This window comes from Podarcis vaucheri (genome assembly GCF_965113315.1).
Source record: "Podarcis vaucheri genome assembly, chromosome: 1".
Classification (NCBI taxonomy): Eukaryota; Metazoa; Chordata; class Lepidosauria; order Squamata; family Lacertidae; genus Podarcis; species Podarcis vaucheri.
Genome location: NC_138759.1, coordinates 52,110,121 through 52,128,153, shown reverse-complemented (window position 1 = coordinate 52,128,153; position 18,033 = coordinate 52,110,121). Strand labels below are relative to the sequence as shown.

Genomic DNA, 18,033 nt, shown 5'->3' with positions numbered 1-18,033 from the left:
CCACCAGAGATAACTTTGGAATGAAGGCAATTCTGCAATTGTAAATGTTACCAGACAGCTGAGGTAGGCAACTGGAACTCTGATCTGTGATTGTCACATGAATTTTGGGTCTTAGGTCTTTGGCAGCCATTGGTTTCATACATTCTAATAGCAAGTTTGCCTATTTCATAACTATTTCTTGAGGCATCCAAGAAAAAAGTTATTGAACAACCTTTTAATGTGGAATTTGTTGAAATATTTATAGTACTTACAAAGTTATTGTAAGTTTTGTTTATGAGAATGTACTCGATTGCAGGATATTGCTTCATAAACTATACAAATTATTCTAAAAACGTAACAGCTTTATTCTCCATACAATCTGTATACAGTATTGGACTTGATAGGGAAATACATTTTGAGCTTGAAATCAGGCAAGACAGCAACATAGTGAGTGAATTATTTGTCAGTTGTCTGCATTGTATGCTGTACACACCCTGTGAGGAGCCAGGTACGCAGTGTGGGATGCTCCTGGTTCCAGCTGTGCCACTCAGTGGCCAATAATAGCTTTTGGTAGTATGACAGCTGTGACCATTTCTAAACCAGGATAACTTTAGGCATTGGTAACTTCATGCCTGGATTACTGCAATGCACTCATTGTGGAGCTTCCATTGTGGCTGGATTTAGTGCAGAATGCTGCTGCACAATTGCTGAAAGGAGCAAGATTCTATCAGCATGCTATATCTCTGCTCAAAGATCAGAGTGGTTGCCAGTTTGTTAATAGGCCAAGTTGTATACTATTGTATACTGTTAGGACTTTACAACTTTGGGCTAATTTACTTGCAGGATCGCACTGCTCCTTCCATGTCTACTTTACTGCTTTGATCTGTGTACTTTTACAAGTGCCCTATAATGTTCTTTCTATATTGGCGAAGAGTCAATCTTTTAGTGTAGCAAGCACATACGGTATTCTTTGAAACTCCCTACCTACACCTAGGTGAGATATTTTGTATATATGTAATATTCCTAAATATTTAAAGTGCTTAGCAGACTATTGGGGGGAAAACTACTTCCAGACAGCAGGCTTAATCAGAGTCTCACAGACTGGAATTGCGATAGACAACTCTGAACCCTATTAAAAACCAGTTTGCTGCAACCAAAAGAGGTGAAGTTGCCATAATCCACAAGGAGTCTGTCTCTCACACACAAAGTTACTTGATCAGATTGAAAACAACAAATAATCTTGTGACACCTTAAAAGAGTGACAGATTTATTGTGACCTAAGCTTTTGTGGAGAAGAGCTCACTCCATCAGTGTTATCTTCAGTTGGCAGATTTACTTAGTTGCAGGAGAGGGGGAGATAGTTGGTAAACAGTGGGTTCAAAAGGGCAGGAAATCTATGCAGCAATCTGCCTGTGAAATTTCTATGCAAATGCATACAAGATAAGGACAGAGTGGCTTATTCACAACACCAGCTTCTATGCTAATGCTATCTCTCTAATGATGCCATGCACACCTATTCTGGGAAAAGAAGACTGTGTACACATTACCTTTTACTCCAGCTCCAGTGTGCTGCCAGTTCTGGTGTTTGAAGCTGAGTACACATGATATTAGCCAGAATCCATATGTACCCTGTAGTTTATTGAACAATACTCCGGTTACATGTGTTGCTCCTCAGACCATCTTTCATCTGATTTGAAAATGCAAGCCCCAGTTAAGCTGAGGTGTGTGCAGTTCAGGCCCCCATTATGCACAGATGACAGCTTGCTTCTGTAAGGAATTAGCTCTTCATTGTGTGGCTGAGGTTATTCAGTCATGTAACATCATTACTTGGACAGAACTGGTGTCCGGATTTGTTGCAGGGCCTAATCCAGGGGTCAGCAACCTTTTTCAGATGTGGGCCGGTCCACCATCCCTCAGACCATGTGGGGGGCCGGACTATATTTGGGGGGGGGGGGGAATGAACGAATTCCTATGCCCCACAAATAACCCAGAGATGCATTTTAAATAAAAGGACACATTCTACTCATGTAAAAACACGCTGATTCCTGGACCATCCGCGGGCCGGATTGAGAAGTCGATTGGGCCGCATCCGGCCCCCGGGCCTTAGTTTGCCTACCCCTGGCCTAATCTCTAGGGTTAGGCCTCTTGTTTTAAGTAGCCTGTGGCTGTGGGCAAGAAGTCAGTTTAGATTGCCTATAAGCAGGGACAAGCCAAGGCCTGCATGAGAGAAATATCATTATCCAGGTTGGGCTACTGATAATTGATAATATGCCAGAGCAGTTTTATCTGAGAGGTGACCAAAAAATGTGTTCCATCAGTTCTAGTTCTGGACCTGTCCAGTCATAGGCAAAACCTTATTGATCTGTTTCCTCAGTTCATTTGGTGTATATTGTAGTTATACAATGCCCAAGGGTTTTTCTTTCCTAGGGACTGGAACAAATGTGTTTATATACTCCTTGGCTATAGATGATGAATCATTTGGTTTGCTTTGAGAGGTAGCTCGAAGAAAAACAGGTAGACGTGTGCAGCAGTCAGGTGGTTTCCAATACCGTGGTTACCTTGGTTCTTGAACTTCATCCGTTCCAAAATGTTTGAAAACAAAGGCGTGGCTTCTGATTGGTGCAGGTGCCCCGGAAACAATAGCCAACAGTCACATCAGACATTTGGCTTCTGAAAAACGTTCAAAAACAGGAACACTTACTTCTGGGTTTTCAGCATTTGGGAACCAATGCGTATGAGTACCAAGACATTTGGGGATTAAGGTAGCACTGTATAAGATGGTGTTTGAATGACCATTGCATGGTTGCATTGTGGTGTCCAGCCAATCCTGATGAGCAAGTGACCTATTGCTTTGCCTCTGCAATGTCCAGAAGGTGATGGGCCAGCTGTGTGGAATGGCCCAGGCTCAGGCACTGGAGATTGATCCATTAGGGCAAATGGGGCACTGCTCCACCGATCTGACAGTGCCGTCTGCCAGGCTCCACTTGGCTGCCTCTTGGAAGTGTCGTTGCTTGTCACATTCCTCCTCCTTACTCTCAGTGTCAGTCTAGAAGAACTCAGCAGGGAGAAGGATGGGCAAAACACTGGAATGAGTTGTCTCTGTGTGTCATTGGCTATGACTCTTAACTACTTATGGCTTCTCTGCCTTCCACCCTGTTAGTTTAAGTGGGTGCCAGTCGCTGGTTGATGGTCAGATGGAAGTTGCTGAATTCCTGGTAGAATTTTTCACTTGAGCTCAGTGGATCATACTTGCAGGAAAGTGGGAACAGCCTGAAAAGAGCAGAACTATAATCCTTAAGTTCAGCTACTATGAAGAAAGGTTGCAGCATTTGGGACTGTTTAGCTTCGATAAAAGATGAGTATGAGCTAACATGATAGACGTCTATAAAATTATGCATGGCATGGAGAAAATGAAGAGATAATAAAAGTTTTTCTCCCTCTCTCGTATCACTAGGACTTATGGATATCCCATGAAGCTGAATGGTGGAAGATTCAGGGCAGATAAAGTACTTCTTTATGCAGCACATAGTTAAACTATGGAACTCACTCCCTACAAGCAGTGATGGCTGCCAGCCTACAAGGCTTTAAAAGACGGTAAGACAAATTCATGGAGTATAGGCTTCAGAAGCAAAGCTTCTGGAAATCAGTTGCTGGAAACCACAGGAGAGGAGAGTGCTTTTGTTCTCGAACCCTGCTTATGTGTTTTTCACAGGCATCTGGTTGACCAATGTGAGAACAGGATGCTGGACACGGTCGACCATGGGCCTGATCCAGCAGGCTCTTCTTATGTTCTTGTGTTTAATGTATTTCCACTACAGAAAGTGCTCAGTTATGCCTGGATATATGTGCTTAACAAAAACACTTTCCTTTTTATGCCATAACTTGATTTTTCCTAAGGCCGTTGATGAGGATGGTGTTAAAGGGCTTCTGAGCCTTTGTGTGTCATATTGATTGGCTCTTCCTTTATCTACATGCTTATTGAATAAAGACCTAAGAGGTGTGTTTGACTCTCTCTCTCTCTCTCTCTATTTCAAAATCTGTTGGCTCTAGCCTAACTTAATGTTTATCTATGATTTGAGCCAACTTGTCCTTTTAGCCGCTACTAAGGTTGCCTGGCACTGAAGGCAGGGACCTCAAGATCACCTGTGGATCTTTTAAAAATATTGGAATCCTTTATTTTCAGTCCAGAATGTAACAGATGGGAAAGTTTAGATAATAATATTTCACACACAGTGTTAAGCCATGGAGTTAAGCCATGGAGTTAACCAGAAGTTAACCCACAAACAATCAAACAAACCACGCCAAGGACTGTAAATATATTCTGCTAACAACTAGTTTGTAGAAATTCGATAGATTCATCACCCCCAGGAAGGTAGTTCAGGCATGGCCACCTTGGCCAGTTTAGGGATCTTGAGGTATTTCAGTGTCCTGATAAAGAGAAGCTCGGCACCAAATTGTCCTTATCCTAAGCTGTAAGTGGCTAGGTACTTACATTGGCCAGGTTCTTTATGTCCACCAGCCTTATATACCCCACCCGGTTCTGTTCTCCAGCCAGTATAGTGCATGTGTAATGAACACCACCCCACTTTCAAATAACATCTGTGTGGCTGGAGCTAGATGAATTGCATCTGGGTGGATTATTTGCCTAACAGGACGTTTGCATGTGGTTCTCTGGTGTAAGCACTGACCCAGGTCAGTGTGAGGGTTAACCAGACCATGTAATCAGGAACAGAAATACAGACCACAAAAGGAAAATGATACAACCAAACTTCACAGTGCAATCACTACAAGTAGGTCTCAGTACGATTACTTTGCTCCCAAGGCTATCAACCGTAACAACCTAGCCCACAACAGGGAATAGTTCCTGAATGATGATGGCTCCTCTCTCCAAGCAGCCTAATGTGCAACTTCAGGACTGATGGCCAGTCCTTTGCTCCTCAGGTGGAAATAGGACCCTGATCTCCTGTGGTCAACCAACCAACAGAATAAATAAGACTGATTTTGGCAACTACCGTCCAAGAAATCTTGTCTGGAGCTGTGTTGGATGGCTTGTCCTTTCCTTCCTTTTTGTCTCTCTCCAATTTGTGCTCTCTTGTCTCTCTGCATCCATGTTCTTCTCCCTTTTAAACTGTATACTATTCTATGGTTCAGTGCCATATTGGTACACAAGGTGTATGGCACTTACAAAGATGCCCTGTCTATACGAAAATTATAAGCTCCTCAAAACATGGAAGAAATCTCATTATGCTCGTTTGAATCATCAGTTTACTGGAACCTCAAGCTATTTCTGGACAATTTTTCCCCCTTCATCCTCAACTTCTCTTCTCTTATATATATACTGCATAGCCTCTTTTTGTTTCCAGTTCTTCCTCCAATGTAGGCACAGCTACTGAATTTGTTACTGTATGTTCAATGTAATTCTCACCCATCAGCATCTGGTATGCTCTGCACTTTGGGGCAAATAAGGAACAGGGCACTACTAGCCAGCATCATGCACCAGATGAACAAAGATGCTATTTTTTACTTTTTTTTTTTGCTTTTCCTGTTATCTCCAGACATACACATATTGTTGCACGCTGCCCCAATCTCCAAATCCACACAGAATTTATTTATTTCATAAACTTTATGTACTGCTTAATAGTCAAGAAAACTCAACAACCTCCAAGTAGTTTACAAAAGCTGAAACAAAATTTAAAATACACAACCGTACTTTAAAACATACGAAGTTAAAATAATAAAACAGATTAAAATTGCCACAACTTTCTAAGCATCTGGTTAGGCTTGTCTAAGCAAGAATGTTTTTAGCAGGCTCAAAAAGAAAAAAAGAAAAAAAAGAGTACAGTGGTACTTTGGGTTAAGTACTTAATTCGTTCCAGAGGTCCATTCTTAACCTGAAACTGTTCTTAACCTGAACCACCACTTTATCTAATGGGGCCTCCTGCTGCCACTGCGCCGCCGGAGCCCGATTTCTGTTCTTATCCTGAAGCAAAGTTCTTAACCTGAAGTACTATTTCTGGGTTAGCGGAGTCTGTAACCTGAAGCGTATGTAACCTGAAGCGTATGTAATCCGAGGTATCACTGTAAAGTGAAGGCACCTGCTTGATCTCAATAGGCAGGGAGTTCCAAAGTGAAGGTGCTGGCACACCCAACAATCGAGTTCCTACAAATTTGGCACCTGCAGTAGTGCCAACTGAATTGTGCCAACCAAAGTAGTTGAGTGGGCACATGAGGGGTAAGGTAAACTCGTCCCAAGCAATTGCTTTCCTCCTGCCAGACTTTCACTGGCTTCCCATCTCTTTACTGTATGCATCAGTCTTAGGGTTCCCCAGCCTTGGCATCACTTAGGAATTCATTTCCTACAAGTTGTGTGGAGTTTGCATTGGAATAATTGCTGGCATTCTGAATGCAGTTTGAGGTTTATAGTACAAAGATCCTGGTTACTTTTGAAAAGGAGGATGGTAAACAAAAATGAGGAGAAGCAAGGCTTTTTTTAAAAACACCCTGCACATTAAATTGTGCGGGGTTGAAACAGCATATTTAGGACAAGAATTTTTATACTCTAAACTTCTAGAGCTCTATGTGCATATCCGTTGCATTTTTAAATTTGTGGATTGTCTGATCTAAGCGAAGAGGTTGTGTCATTTTTGCTTTGTTCTATACAGAGCATATCAATGTGCTGGTAAATAATAAATATGGTCTCAAGTCACACCGTTTAGATTTGTATTTGATCTCTCTCACCAAAGTTGAGAACTCATTATTAATGAAAAAATATTTCACTGTCATTGACATTTTGTGGTGTTTGTGAGATTTTAAAGATTTGAATAGTTTGTTGGGCTTGGCTTTGTTTGGTCAGTTTTAAGGCATCCTATGTTTCCCGTATTTTATTTTTAATTTTTAAAGTATATATATTGTTATAGATACTGGGTGTCAGAGTTTGTGGGTGCAAATCATCCATAATTTTTAGATTTAGCAAAAGTTAGAATTAATCAAGGTTTGACTAAACATGGAAACCCCTGGATTTGGCTTATTGGCAGAGCTAGTTGTGTGTGGGCCATTGGAGGATCCAAGGTGGATGGTGGCCAGTCATTAACCCATCAAGGAAGCCATTAAGAGGGTGTAGCCCTATTTTATTGTAAATATCACAGAGAGAGAAAAAAGAAAAACAGTGTCAGCTCATATTAATAACAAAAGTTATTCATAAATCCTAATTTCAACATATATATTAATATAAGCAATGTCCAAATAAATATCCAAACAAGACTGATGATTATAAGATACATGTTCAAATGTAGGAAGGGCAGTAAGGATTACAGATGATAGTATTTATCCTTCCAACCGTGAAGTATTAGGGCTGATCTGCACTTTCGTTTGCCCTGTTACTCACGCCCTGCCCCGCCCCAGAAAACCCAAGGTTTAGTGCTAAATCAGAACAAATTGGGTTTTTCACAGATTGCTGTTTGTTCCAACTTAGTGGTAAAGAGAGGGTTTTCTAGGGGAAAGCAGTGGGGCAAAGACAAAACCACTCTGACCCATGCCTTGACCCAGGGCAAGTAGAAAACCACTTGAACCCATGCTTTCTAGACACAGCGTGAAGAGCCCTCAGTCTCTTTGCAACTATAAGGACTCTCAGGTTCTATTTCTTAGATGTAGTTAAAACTATACATTACAAAGTTTAAATACAGAAATCATATAAAAACCAAAAGACTTTTCTTTATGTCTGGTGGTGTTGGGTGGAGGAATCCAGAAAGCCTCTCATTGCTTATCATCATATGGAGACCCATTTTTTAAAAGTCCTCAGGTTGGTTTAAATTTTATTTGTTTTCCTCTCCAGTGTAACTGATTCTCAATCCTACCTTTTTGAATCATCTGCTTCTCATCTTCTCTCCCCTAGCCGTGGTTAATGCTCTAAAACCTCCAGGCCTTTGCATTTTGTCCAGATAACACTATAACCTTGTTGAAGATGTCTGCAGCTGCAAATCAGCCTACAAGGGAAAGGGAAAACAAACACCTTTCTTTAACTACTCTCAATAATATATATGACATAAGAGATCACTTACATTTTAAAAGGACAAAAACCATAGAATTGACATTTTTGTATTAGCCCAAGCACTGCTGTCAAAGTGGTTTTTTTGGAGCATATGAAACAGAGTTTTTGGAAGTTATTAGGTGTTTATAGAAAAGGAGGTCCTTTCCCCCCTTCCTTGGTACCCTTCCCATCTTGCCACATCTTTCTTTTACTGATCCTCTCTGATCTGTCATGTTTCCCATACCTTCTTTATCTCTCTTCAGTGTTTTTCTCTGAAGACACATCACAGACACACAGCACAATTTAGGACGTAATTAATTTTTTAAGACTCTGCGGGCTGCATGTTGAAAACTTGCTTCTGTCTGAAAACAGTTCTTTTGGGAACCATGAGTACTGCCCAAGAGGATGGAGCACATTCTTCCCAGTTTCTTTTTCACATCGCACTCAGAAACATCCATATCCACACATCTGGACAAGAAGAGAGAGAGAGACAGTGCTGAGTTACAGGGACTATTACTCCGCATACTGGAATGAGGGATGAGAAGTACAGGCTTTCCTCGGTTGCCCCCCCAGGATGAGCTAAGTCTTGGCTGTCAGTTACATTTCCTATGCCAGGATTTCCAAGCAATATTTATTTTGACCGGGCATTTTAAAACCCGCCCCCGCCCCCCTCTGGCATGAGACTAAGCTTGCCAGAAATGGCTGTTTTTCTTCTCCGCATCATTAGGGAGGCAGCGTTCCAGCAGTGAAGGGTCACTCACTTGGTACATAAGTACTTTTAAAGATGTTTCCTTTTCCTTACTGAACAGATAATTTGAACAGAAACTGTCAAGAGACTTTCCTTCAGTTTCTTCCTCCCCAAATCCACTTCTCCCTTTGTCATAGCTTGAACTCATCATGGCCAAAAGATGACCTCCCCTGAGCTTAATGTGATCATCAGCCATGACAAGATGGCTCTGAGAATGCAGCCTTGTAAGAATTTCAGGGCTCAGGATATAGATTCCTTGTGTTCTGAATGCAGCCCAAAGATTTTGAGCTCTAGATGACAAAGAAAAACATTTTTCTTTGCTTTAAATATATTAGCTCCGGAGGGACTACAATAGATGAAGTGATTTGGTGAGATTGACAGAAATTTCTAAACTTTTTTTTTTTTTTAATTGAGACCTGTTTGCACTATAGAATTAGTTTGTGCTCAAGATTGGTATTTGCTTGGGGCTAACTGGTGCCCCCCTCAGTATATATACCCAAACTTTCTTCAGCTTCCAAGCTTGAGTTTGAAAGGACTCTATCATGTGACAAAGTGCAGACCTAAGTCTTAGTTTACAGCAGTCCAGCTCTTCACAGTATTACAAACACTAAGGCTGTGTTCACACCCCTGTTTAGTGTGCACTCTTTTGGTTTCCTGTTTTTAATCTGTGTTTGCTTGATGTTATCCAAAACACATATGTGTACTGTAAAATGCTGCTGTTTGGTGTGCTGTTTCTCAAACCAGCTTCACACTTGGAACTCTTAAGCCATTTGTTTCTAGCCAAGGTGTGAACATCTTTGCATTGGGTAAAAACAAGTACTCTCACCAATGTTCCTTGGTGTGAACCCTTTGAAGCTGTGCTAAGGTGAACAGCTGAGGGGAAAGTGGAGGGAACAGTTTCACTGTGCTCTAAAGCAGTAATGTGAACACACCCTAGGTGTGAACCTTTTACTCCAAAATAGGTTGCACTGGATTTGTTTACCATGTGCCACAAAACACTAAGCCATGGATTGTTGTAAGCATGGCTTGCTCAGCAAACCACGAGTTATTTGACAGACAAACAAACAAGGAGTGGATTGTTTCTCCAAAACTTTCATTCTTTTCCAGCAGTTCTTGCATTGTTCTTCTGTATATTGATGAGGCTCTGAAGTGGCCACATGAACCATGGTTAAGCCAGACCAGCGGATATAATACCAAACCATAGTTAAAACAAACCATGGCTTCACATTGTGGTTTGCTATAAGAAAACAAACCATGATTTGTCTGCTGGACTGGCTTTAGATGATCAAACAAACTATAGTTAGGTTAAAACAAACAATGGATTATGTGTGAACCGGCAGGGCTATCTCACAGGTAAGTTTACAAAGGCTTGAACCATAGAATTACAAAAAAATCCTCATGTCTAATTCTCACCAAGGGTGAAAATGTCTTCCTTGAGAATATGTTCAGAAGCCTTCCTATTCCATTCTGAAGATGGAGATTTTCTAGTCTCCTTGAGCAGCTTGTTCTCTTGCTGAACTGCTCGTATAATTTGGAAGCTTTCCCTCAAGTTTAACCTACATTGGTCCTGTCAATTAAACCCACAGGTTTCTTTTGCAACTTAATTTTATTAATATTTTTCAGGTACAACAACATGAACAAAGATATAAAAGACAGCTTTCGAAAAATAACAAGGAATCAAGATAATCTGGGTGTTCAAGTCATCCTGACCTGTCTTAGTATGTATAAATAACTTTTTAAGATATCCCTTATAGACGCCCTTTAAAATATTTAACAATGTTATGTTCACACCTTGATCTTATCTCTAGATTTGTTTGGTGAGGCATTTTTGTCTATCTTGATCTCTTTCCTGACCTAGCTTGAACCGAGATATTTGTGTTTATTTTGATTGGGCCAGAATAGAGAGTGTGTACCTATCTCTAATCATCCATGGTGAGGCCGGATGTGTGTCCTTTCTAAATGGGCTGATTAATCCTGGGAGAAATGAAACAATTCCCTACTTTTTGCAAAAAAAAATCCCCCTTGAAAAATCAAAGAGATTTATAGCTCAGATCCTGGTCTGTTACACACCATGTCTGGGACAAGTGAGGCCTCATAGGTGATCTGATTTTTTTATGTCTTAAAACAATTCATGTGATTTCTCCAGAGCAGCAGGATTATGTTTTCTTCACAACTAGCGTGGAACTAGCCCTGGTCCAGCATTCGTAACTTGATTATTGTTATGCTTAAGTAGTAAGAAAATAGTGATCAATTATGATGGGGGGGCACTGTTTGCATGGGAATCCATGGCAGGGGTGGGGCAGTTGTCCCACAGATTGAACAGCCACTGCCCAGACTGAGCCATTATGGTGCCTGCCTGCATTTTGCTACAACTGCATTGTGGGAGGAGGTGGAGGTCAAGAGAAATCCGCCCTGTCCCAATTGGCAAATGCGGATGGAGGTGCAGAGCAAGCAGCTTGTACTATTTTTCTAATTGCCTAGTCCAAGGATTTAGGGTTGTCATATTTCAAAAAGTAAAAACCAGGACATGCCAAAAGTTGTTGAGCTCAACATTGTTGGGCTGGACATCTATTCCGCCTTTGAAATCCCAGTAATGTCCAGAAACATTCGGACGTATTGCAGTCCTAAAGGATTCCCAAAATGTGGCGTATGGACCACCAGTGGTCTATGAGCTTTGTGGTCTACAGCATGTCTGTAAATCTGTGTTTGAAGATGGGAGGTGAGACATCTGCCACATTAAATATTTATTCCTTCTTCTGTTTCTTCTGCTGTAGCTGATTGCTTTACAATCTAACTTTCATAGAATTCAAATAAATAAAAACACCATTAAAAATCTACATCAACCTTTATCTATGCATCACATCCCACTTGCTTGCTCCTGTCCTTGCAACAACAGCTTGTGGTTATATGTATTGACCAAGAGTCACTAAGGTTGCAGTGTGCGCTTCCTAGAATTTTCCTAGAGAACCGCAAAAGTAAAAAGTGGGTGTTGCAGGCCCAGTTTAGATTGCTGTGGTTAGGATGGGTACAGCAAACATGAGCTGGAAGGTATGCCAAGGCGCAATTGGCTTAAGAGGCCAGAACCGTAATTATGGCTCTCCTTCTAGAATACTGTATCACTTACACAGAGCATGACGGAGCAAGGTCAAAAGGATATAATGCACTTTGTTCCAGGATTTGTCACCCTAGGTGGCATCTGGGCATATTCACAGTACTCTTAGGTTGCTCCAAAGCAGGACCCTTTTAAGATGGAGGGGGTGAGCGGGGCAAGAGGCAAAAATGGGCGAAGCAAAGAATGTGAATTTTACCATTATGCAGTAGGACATAACAGAGCTTCCACTATAACCTATAGCCCCATAACCAGTATTCTGTATCTCTCAAGTGTAGGGTTGCACCCTAAATTTCCAGTCCTATAAACAGAAACATGGGAATAAGCTGCATAGAACTCAGAGGGACTTACCTTGTATAGGATTGTGCTGATGTGGGTGTCAAACCAGCATTGAAGCATTGAAGCTCACTGTATTTAAGATGATAAGGCAATATAAAATATGTGCAACGAGTGCTTCAAATCTTCAGCGAGTGCTTCATATATGTAAGTCATAATTTCATACAGCCTTTAAGAGAAAGTCTTCTTTGTGAAATCAAATTTGTCTTAACTGCAAGTTTAGCAAGGTACTGTGCAGCTGAATTCTGGAGCACCAATTGAAAAAATGGTATGCTACTATTGTTATAGGATTGGAGTGAATAATGGTGGGTCCCTTCCTGGCCTGTGATTCTGAAACTGTGATTCGAATCTAGAAGAAGAAACCTGTTGAACAACTTGGACCACTTCCTCGCCTTAGCCACTCAGCTAAGCGTCTGTCACCAGCATCTTAAAGAGTGAGCCCTGTTGCCATAGAGACAAATGGATGGAATTCCCACAGCACCATGCTGGATGCCATGGTATCCTAGGAATGGGAAGGATAGGCCAAGTGGGGCTGTGTGTTCCTGCATTTGGCTAGGCTGGAAGAGAGGCCTGACTCAGCTGTGCTGAACCCAAAGTTATGCCCTTGTGGGAAGCCCTATTAACCTAATGAGGAGACAAGATCTGTTGGCGTGTTAATGCTGTGAACCCTTCCATCCTATGCCTAGGTTGTATATGTGTGTACATTAAGCCATATGTCATAATGGTACCACGGTCTCCATTATCAAGGGAACCAAATTCTACATATATGCAGGCATCCCTGAAGACTCTCACCACTTGGAGTGTGTGCAAAACACTTCTAGTCTTCATAGTTTCAGAGAAGGATTTTGAAAATGTTGTTTTGGGTCATCTGAAAAGCATAGTCACATTTGGGGGGGGGGGGGAGTATTCCTAAATCTTTATTACAATTTCTATGGCTATTTGTGGTGCTGAAAAATATTTGGCATTTGCTATAGTACAGACTTTGAAAACTGCTTCTTCCAGCACAGTTATGTAGCTTCTATAGCAATAATTGCCAGAGACCTAGGCAAATCAAATGTTTTAATCTGACTGAAGGTGGTGTGAGCCAGATGAAAATGTTCCAGTGACTGAGCCTTTTTGAAACAAGACGTTTCCCTTGGAATGGTTGCATGATGTTAATTCGTAGTTATTATTCTCTATGTGTCATTCACCCTACTGCTGTGGATGAGGAACTGGTCTTTAAGGAACTTCAGTTAATGAGTAAAAAGAGTTTTCTACTTAGGTTTGGTTGTGCCAAAAAGCAAGGCACAAAACAGAAAAAGAAAAAGGAATGCATTCACGGGCCAAATATCCCATAGAGCTAAGACTGTGACTTAACAGAAGAAACAGTGCAAAAAAGCCCACAACCCACAACAAGATGGAGATCAGGGTGTCTAAACATATGTTCTTCTTGGTATGCAGTCTTTATTATGTTGTATTTGAGCAAATTCCAGACATATCCCTGCATTGCCACTCTGCACAGACTTCTGCACGTGTGGCCATTAACCACCATTCTACTCAGTGAAGCACACCCCTTGCTCTTTCAGTGAGACCTAAGGAATGCCATGGGAAATGCTCACATTACACTGGAGTTTTGTGCAGCAAATATATAAAGTGGAGACATCATCCAGGCTTATGCCTGTGTATGGGAACTGGAATCATGACAGGGTCATGGTTTCCATAAGCATGTACAGTGGTACCTTGATGCTCAAACTTAATCCGTTCTCGGAGTCCATTCGACTCCCGAAACAGTTCGAAAACCAAGGTGCGGCTTCCAATTGCTTGCAGGAGCTTCCTGCACTCAAACAGAAGCCGCATCGGACGTTCAGCTTCCAAAAAATGTTCGCAAACTGGAACACACACTTCTGGGTTTGCGGTGTTCGGGAGCCAAAACGTACGAGTACCAAAGCGTTCAAGATCCAAGGTACGACTGTAGAAAGGTGTTTAAAGATAAATGTATACAACACTTTTCCCCCCAAGGGGTGCTCAAGGGTACGCAGTACCAGCACCTCTTTTGTTGTTGTTAAAAAGTGTGGTGCTTACTGTAACAACTTCATGGTGAGTACTGGCACCTATTTTTCTAGAAAAAAAGCACTGCATGTATATCTTTATTTATTAAATTTATATACTGCCCTTCATCCGAAGATCTCAGGGTGGTTCACAGTATAAAAATACAGGATAAAAGTGCAAATAAATAATTAGAACAAAACTAAACAAAACCAATCACCACCCACTCCCACAAATAGGTTTAAAAGGCTGTACAATATTCATCAGCCAAAGGCCTGGTTGAAGAGGAATATGTTTGCCTGTAGCCTAAAGGTATGTAATAAAGATGCTAGACGATCCCACATTTTCTGCAGGAAACAGTAGTGTAACCCTGGTGTTTCTCACCCGAAAGCCTAACAAAAAGTGTTGCCCATTCTTTTGGGTAAATATAGTTAGGAATTGCCTAGTATATGCTAAGTGTTTTACTGTCTTTGCCATCACATCAGTCCTGTGATTGATTTCCTATATACTAAGCATGAACTAATTATCCATTTGTGAATCAGCACAACTCTGATGTCATGTAATGTGAATTGGCTCTCAGATGCAAATCAGTGTCTTGATTTGGATTGATTTTTTTTCTCAGTGTAAGAAATAGACTTACTGTAGGGTTACCAGACGTCCTCGTTTCCTGGGGACAGCCCCCGGATTTGCAAATTTGTCTCCGGACAAATTCCGTCCCCGGAATGTCCCCAGATTTGCAAACCTGTCCCTTGGAAATGTAGCAGCGGCAGTCTCAGCAGCCTGGTAGCGCAGTTGGCTCTGGCTGGCTTCAGGAGCTGCTTGTTGCCGTGGCGCCCGCCATTTTTCCTTGCTGGAAGTCCCCATATGATGTGTTGCGCACAAGACACATCATATGGGGACTTCCAGGAGGCAAACTGGCAGGCGCCACGGCAGCGAGCAGCAAGTGGCTCCTGAAGCCAGCCAGAGCCATCTGCGCTACCAGGCTGGCTTCGGACTGCTGACTGCCACTGCCACCACCACTGCTGAAGGGGTGGTACAGATCTCCTGCCCCCTGCCCCCTTTATATTGACTGATTGGGGAAGGCTTGGGAGTTATGGGCGGGTGGTTGTTGCCCAGTTTTTTAAAAACTCTGCGCATTTATGTTTCACAGGGTGCGAAAGAAGGGCTTTGCACCTTTATACAATATACATGTGTGCTTGGGCCCAGGGTCTTTCGCCTCACCATTCCCACTACTGACTCCCTGTTGCTACTCAACTTCAAAAAAAAAAAAAAAAAGAGAGTCCCCAGATTCATTGAAAAAAATCTGGTAACCATACTGAAAACACACAATTATAATAAAACCCATTATGTACTTATCAGAGTTTAGCTTTTTAAACTCTCCTCACTTGCTGAAGAGCAGGTGATCTCTGTAGCGGATCTTGTAATAAGCAGCTTCAAGCTGGGGCAGGCCAGTGGGCAAGTGACAAAGCAGAATAAAGTGTGTGAAGGGCTCAAGACGCAACATCTTGTTTTTATTTGGTTCTCTTTTGAGTCATTAACAGTCAGGCGCCAGCAGTGCTCAAACTTATCATTATTACAACCACAAATGGGCTTTGTGTGTGAAAGGAAGATTTCATCCCTTTAGCTGGTCTTAAGAGAGAGTAAACCCTCACAGAAGCAACAAAACATATTTTGGGCAAAAAGATCTAGAGAAAAGAAGGACCACAGAAATACCCACAGAAATTCCAAATGTAGCTTTTAAACCTACATGCAAAACAGCATGTATAAGTGAGTGGTCCATATAATGACAGATGAAACAGCAATATCTTGGAAAGAGCAAACTAATTAACTGTTACTAAGCCTAAGCACATGTATTGTTAACCATCACATAAAGCTTCCTTGTTTACTCCTGCCTCTGCTACCCTCCCCTTCCTCTGTTGTTCCCGTCTCTAATTTTGGATTGCAAATTCCTTAGGACAGAGACATGAAAAGCACCATACTCACAGACAGAGCTAAAAAACAGCAACAATAAATAGTCTAGAACTATGCTCTGCTGTTTTCAGTAGCAGAGCATGAAATCCACACCAGACTCTAACATCTTATCCTCTTTATTTGGTACTGGGAGCTGACTGTGCTGTGTGGAGTGACCGCCTTGGGTACTATTGTGTCATCTGTATGGGTAAAAGCCCCTGCAGGTGTAGTTCTGCTCTTCATGTAGTTTTAGAGAATTGGGCTCTGAAGGTAAGGAATTTAAAGTACTTTGAATCTTAGAGAGAACTGTGGAAACTACTGTACTTAAATTACTGATCAAGAAGTATTGCATATGTTCAAATAACTTCTCCAGGCACACATTTTTTAGCAAACCAAAACAGTTATCTCTTTTCAATTTATTGTATCAGTTGTAGCTGTATAACAGAACCATTTATAGTATATTATTTAAAGTACAGATCTGGGTGTCATTTTTTGGAAGAAATGTTTTGTTGTATTGAAACCAAGAGGTGTAGAATAGAGGTGTGGAAGGGTAGTTGATTGTTTCAAAGCAATGCTAAACTAGTACATCAATGCAAATACCAGGGGGCAAATATACACACAACAGCAGGCAGTAACCTGTGTTGGCATTTGATAACTGGTTGCTCCAAGAAGTAGACAAGGGTAAACATGTTAGTAATGTCTCAATTAGGAAAGAAAATTAAGGCTTGAATACTTTCTAATATTTGCTATAAGACATTAGGGAGGGACCTAGCTCAGTAGTAGAACCTCTGCTTTGCATGTCACAGGTCGAAATCCTGAGCATCCCTAGGTACAGCTGGAGATTATTGGGAGGGAGCATGTTTCTAGAACTAAAGTGAAACTGTGAAGCTCCCTTGTTATTTCTGCTATTGCATGCTACATGTTGTTTAAGTAATCTACTTAAACAACATGCACAGAGACTCTGTGCTGGTCAGCAGGTAATGTATTTTTCCACCTGCCTTGCCCCCACCCTTCATAAGGGAGCTGTTTCCACAGGAAGAACTGGAGGGGAAAGAGACTGTGTCTGTCCTGAGGTGGTGGATGGTCTCACCTGTGCTGGCCCACCTCTAGCCTGAGGAACCTTCAGGAAGGGAGTTGCCATGGGCATCATGTGTATTTTAATGTATTTTAATCATGTGAACAGAGTGAGAGAGTATGAGTCATGGGGGTGTGGAGAGTGTGTATGAAATTCAGTGCTTGGTTTATTTTTCGGTTACTATTTTGTTAATGTCAAATGGAATTAATTTTCATAAATGCTGTATTGATTTGTTAATCATATAATATGAAGTGCTCCGATTGTGATGTTTGGCCTTTTTTTAGTTGTTGCTTTAAGTGGCTTATAGATTTTGATTGTTCCACTGTTCAATTAAATTTTTTTAAAAAAGTTTGACGTCTGCTGCCGTCATCTACATTTCAAAAGAAGGGGTCTGGTGAAGTATTATCTAAAGCAGGTAGTTAACCCTGGATGCTTCTGCAGACACCTTTATTAATAGCAATCTCAAACAAACAAACAAACAAACAACCCACCCCAACCCTCAAAGCCCACTTGACTGGGCACCTGGGTAAACAGTGATGCGGGGGAGCGCGAAGAGGGGGGTGGTTTCCGGGCGCGGCCTTCCCGCTCCTGCTCCTCTTCCTCCAAGGGGGATCCTAGTTGCGAGGGAGCTTGTTTCTGGCCGGAGACAATTTTCCTGGCCGCAGCGTCTGGTGTCCTAGAGACCGGTGTGGGGGGAAAAAGAAGGGAGGAGGTTTGACAGGATGCTGAACGCCGACCGCCTCTCCCCATCGGGGCTCGAGTATCTGGGTGAGGCTCCGGCGGGC

General features: G+C 41.8%; 1 protein-coding gene across 3 annotated transcripts in view; it reads left to right on the top strand.

Annotated features, from left to right (window-relative positions):
• Positions 1-18,033, top strand: part of CSTPP1 (centriolar satellite-associated tubulin polyglutamylase complex regulator 1) — a 134,529-nt gene that overhangs the window by 2,369 nt on the left and 114,127 nt on the right. The window contains exons 2-3 of one of the 3 annotated variants that reach the window (XM_082226468.1): positions 3,434-3,573; positions 10,377-10,471. In XM_082226468.1, coding sequence (XP_082082594.1) covers positions 3,542-3,573; positions 10,377-10,471 — 127 coding nt within the window. In that variant the 5' untranslated portion in view covers positions 3,434-3,541. Of the gene's footprint in view, positions 1-3,433; positions 3,574-10,376; positions 10,472-17,861; positions 18,017-18,033 lie in introns of those variants that run through there. The other 2 variants (XM_082226469.1, XM_082226470.1) reach the window with 2 other exon arrangements.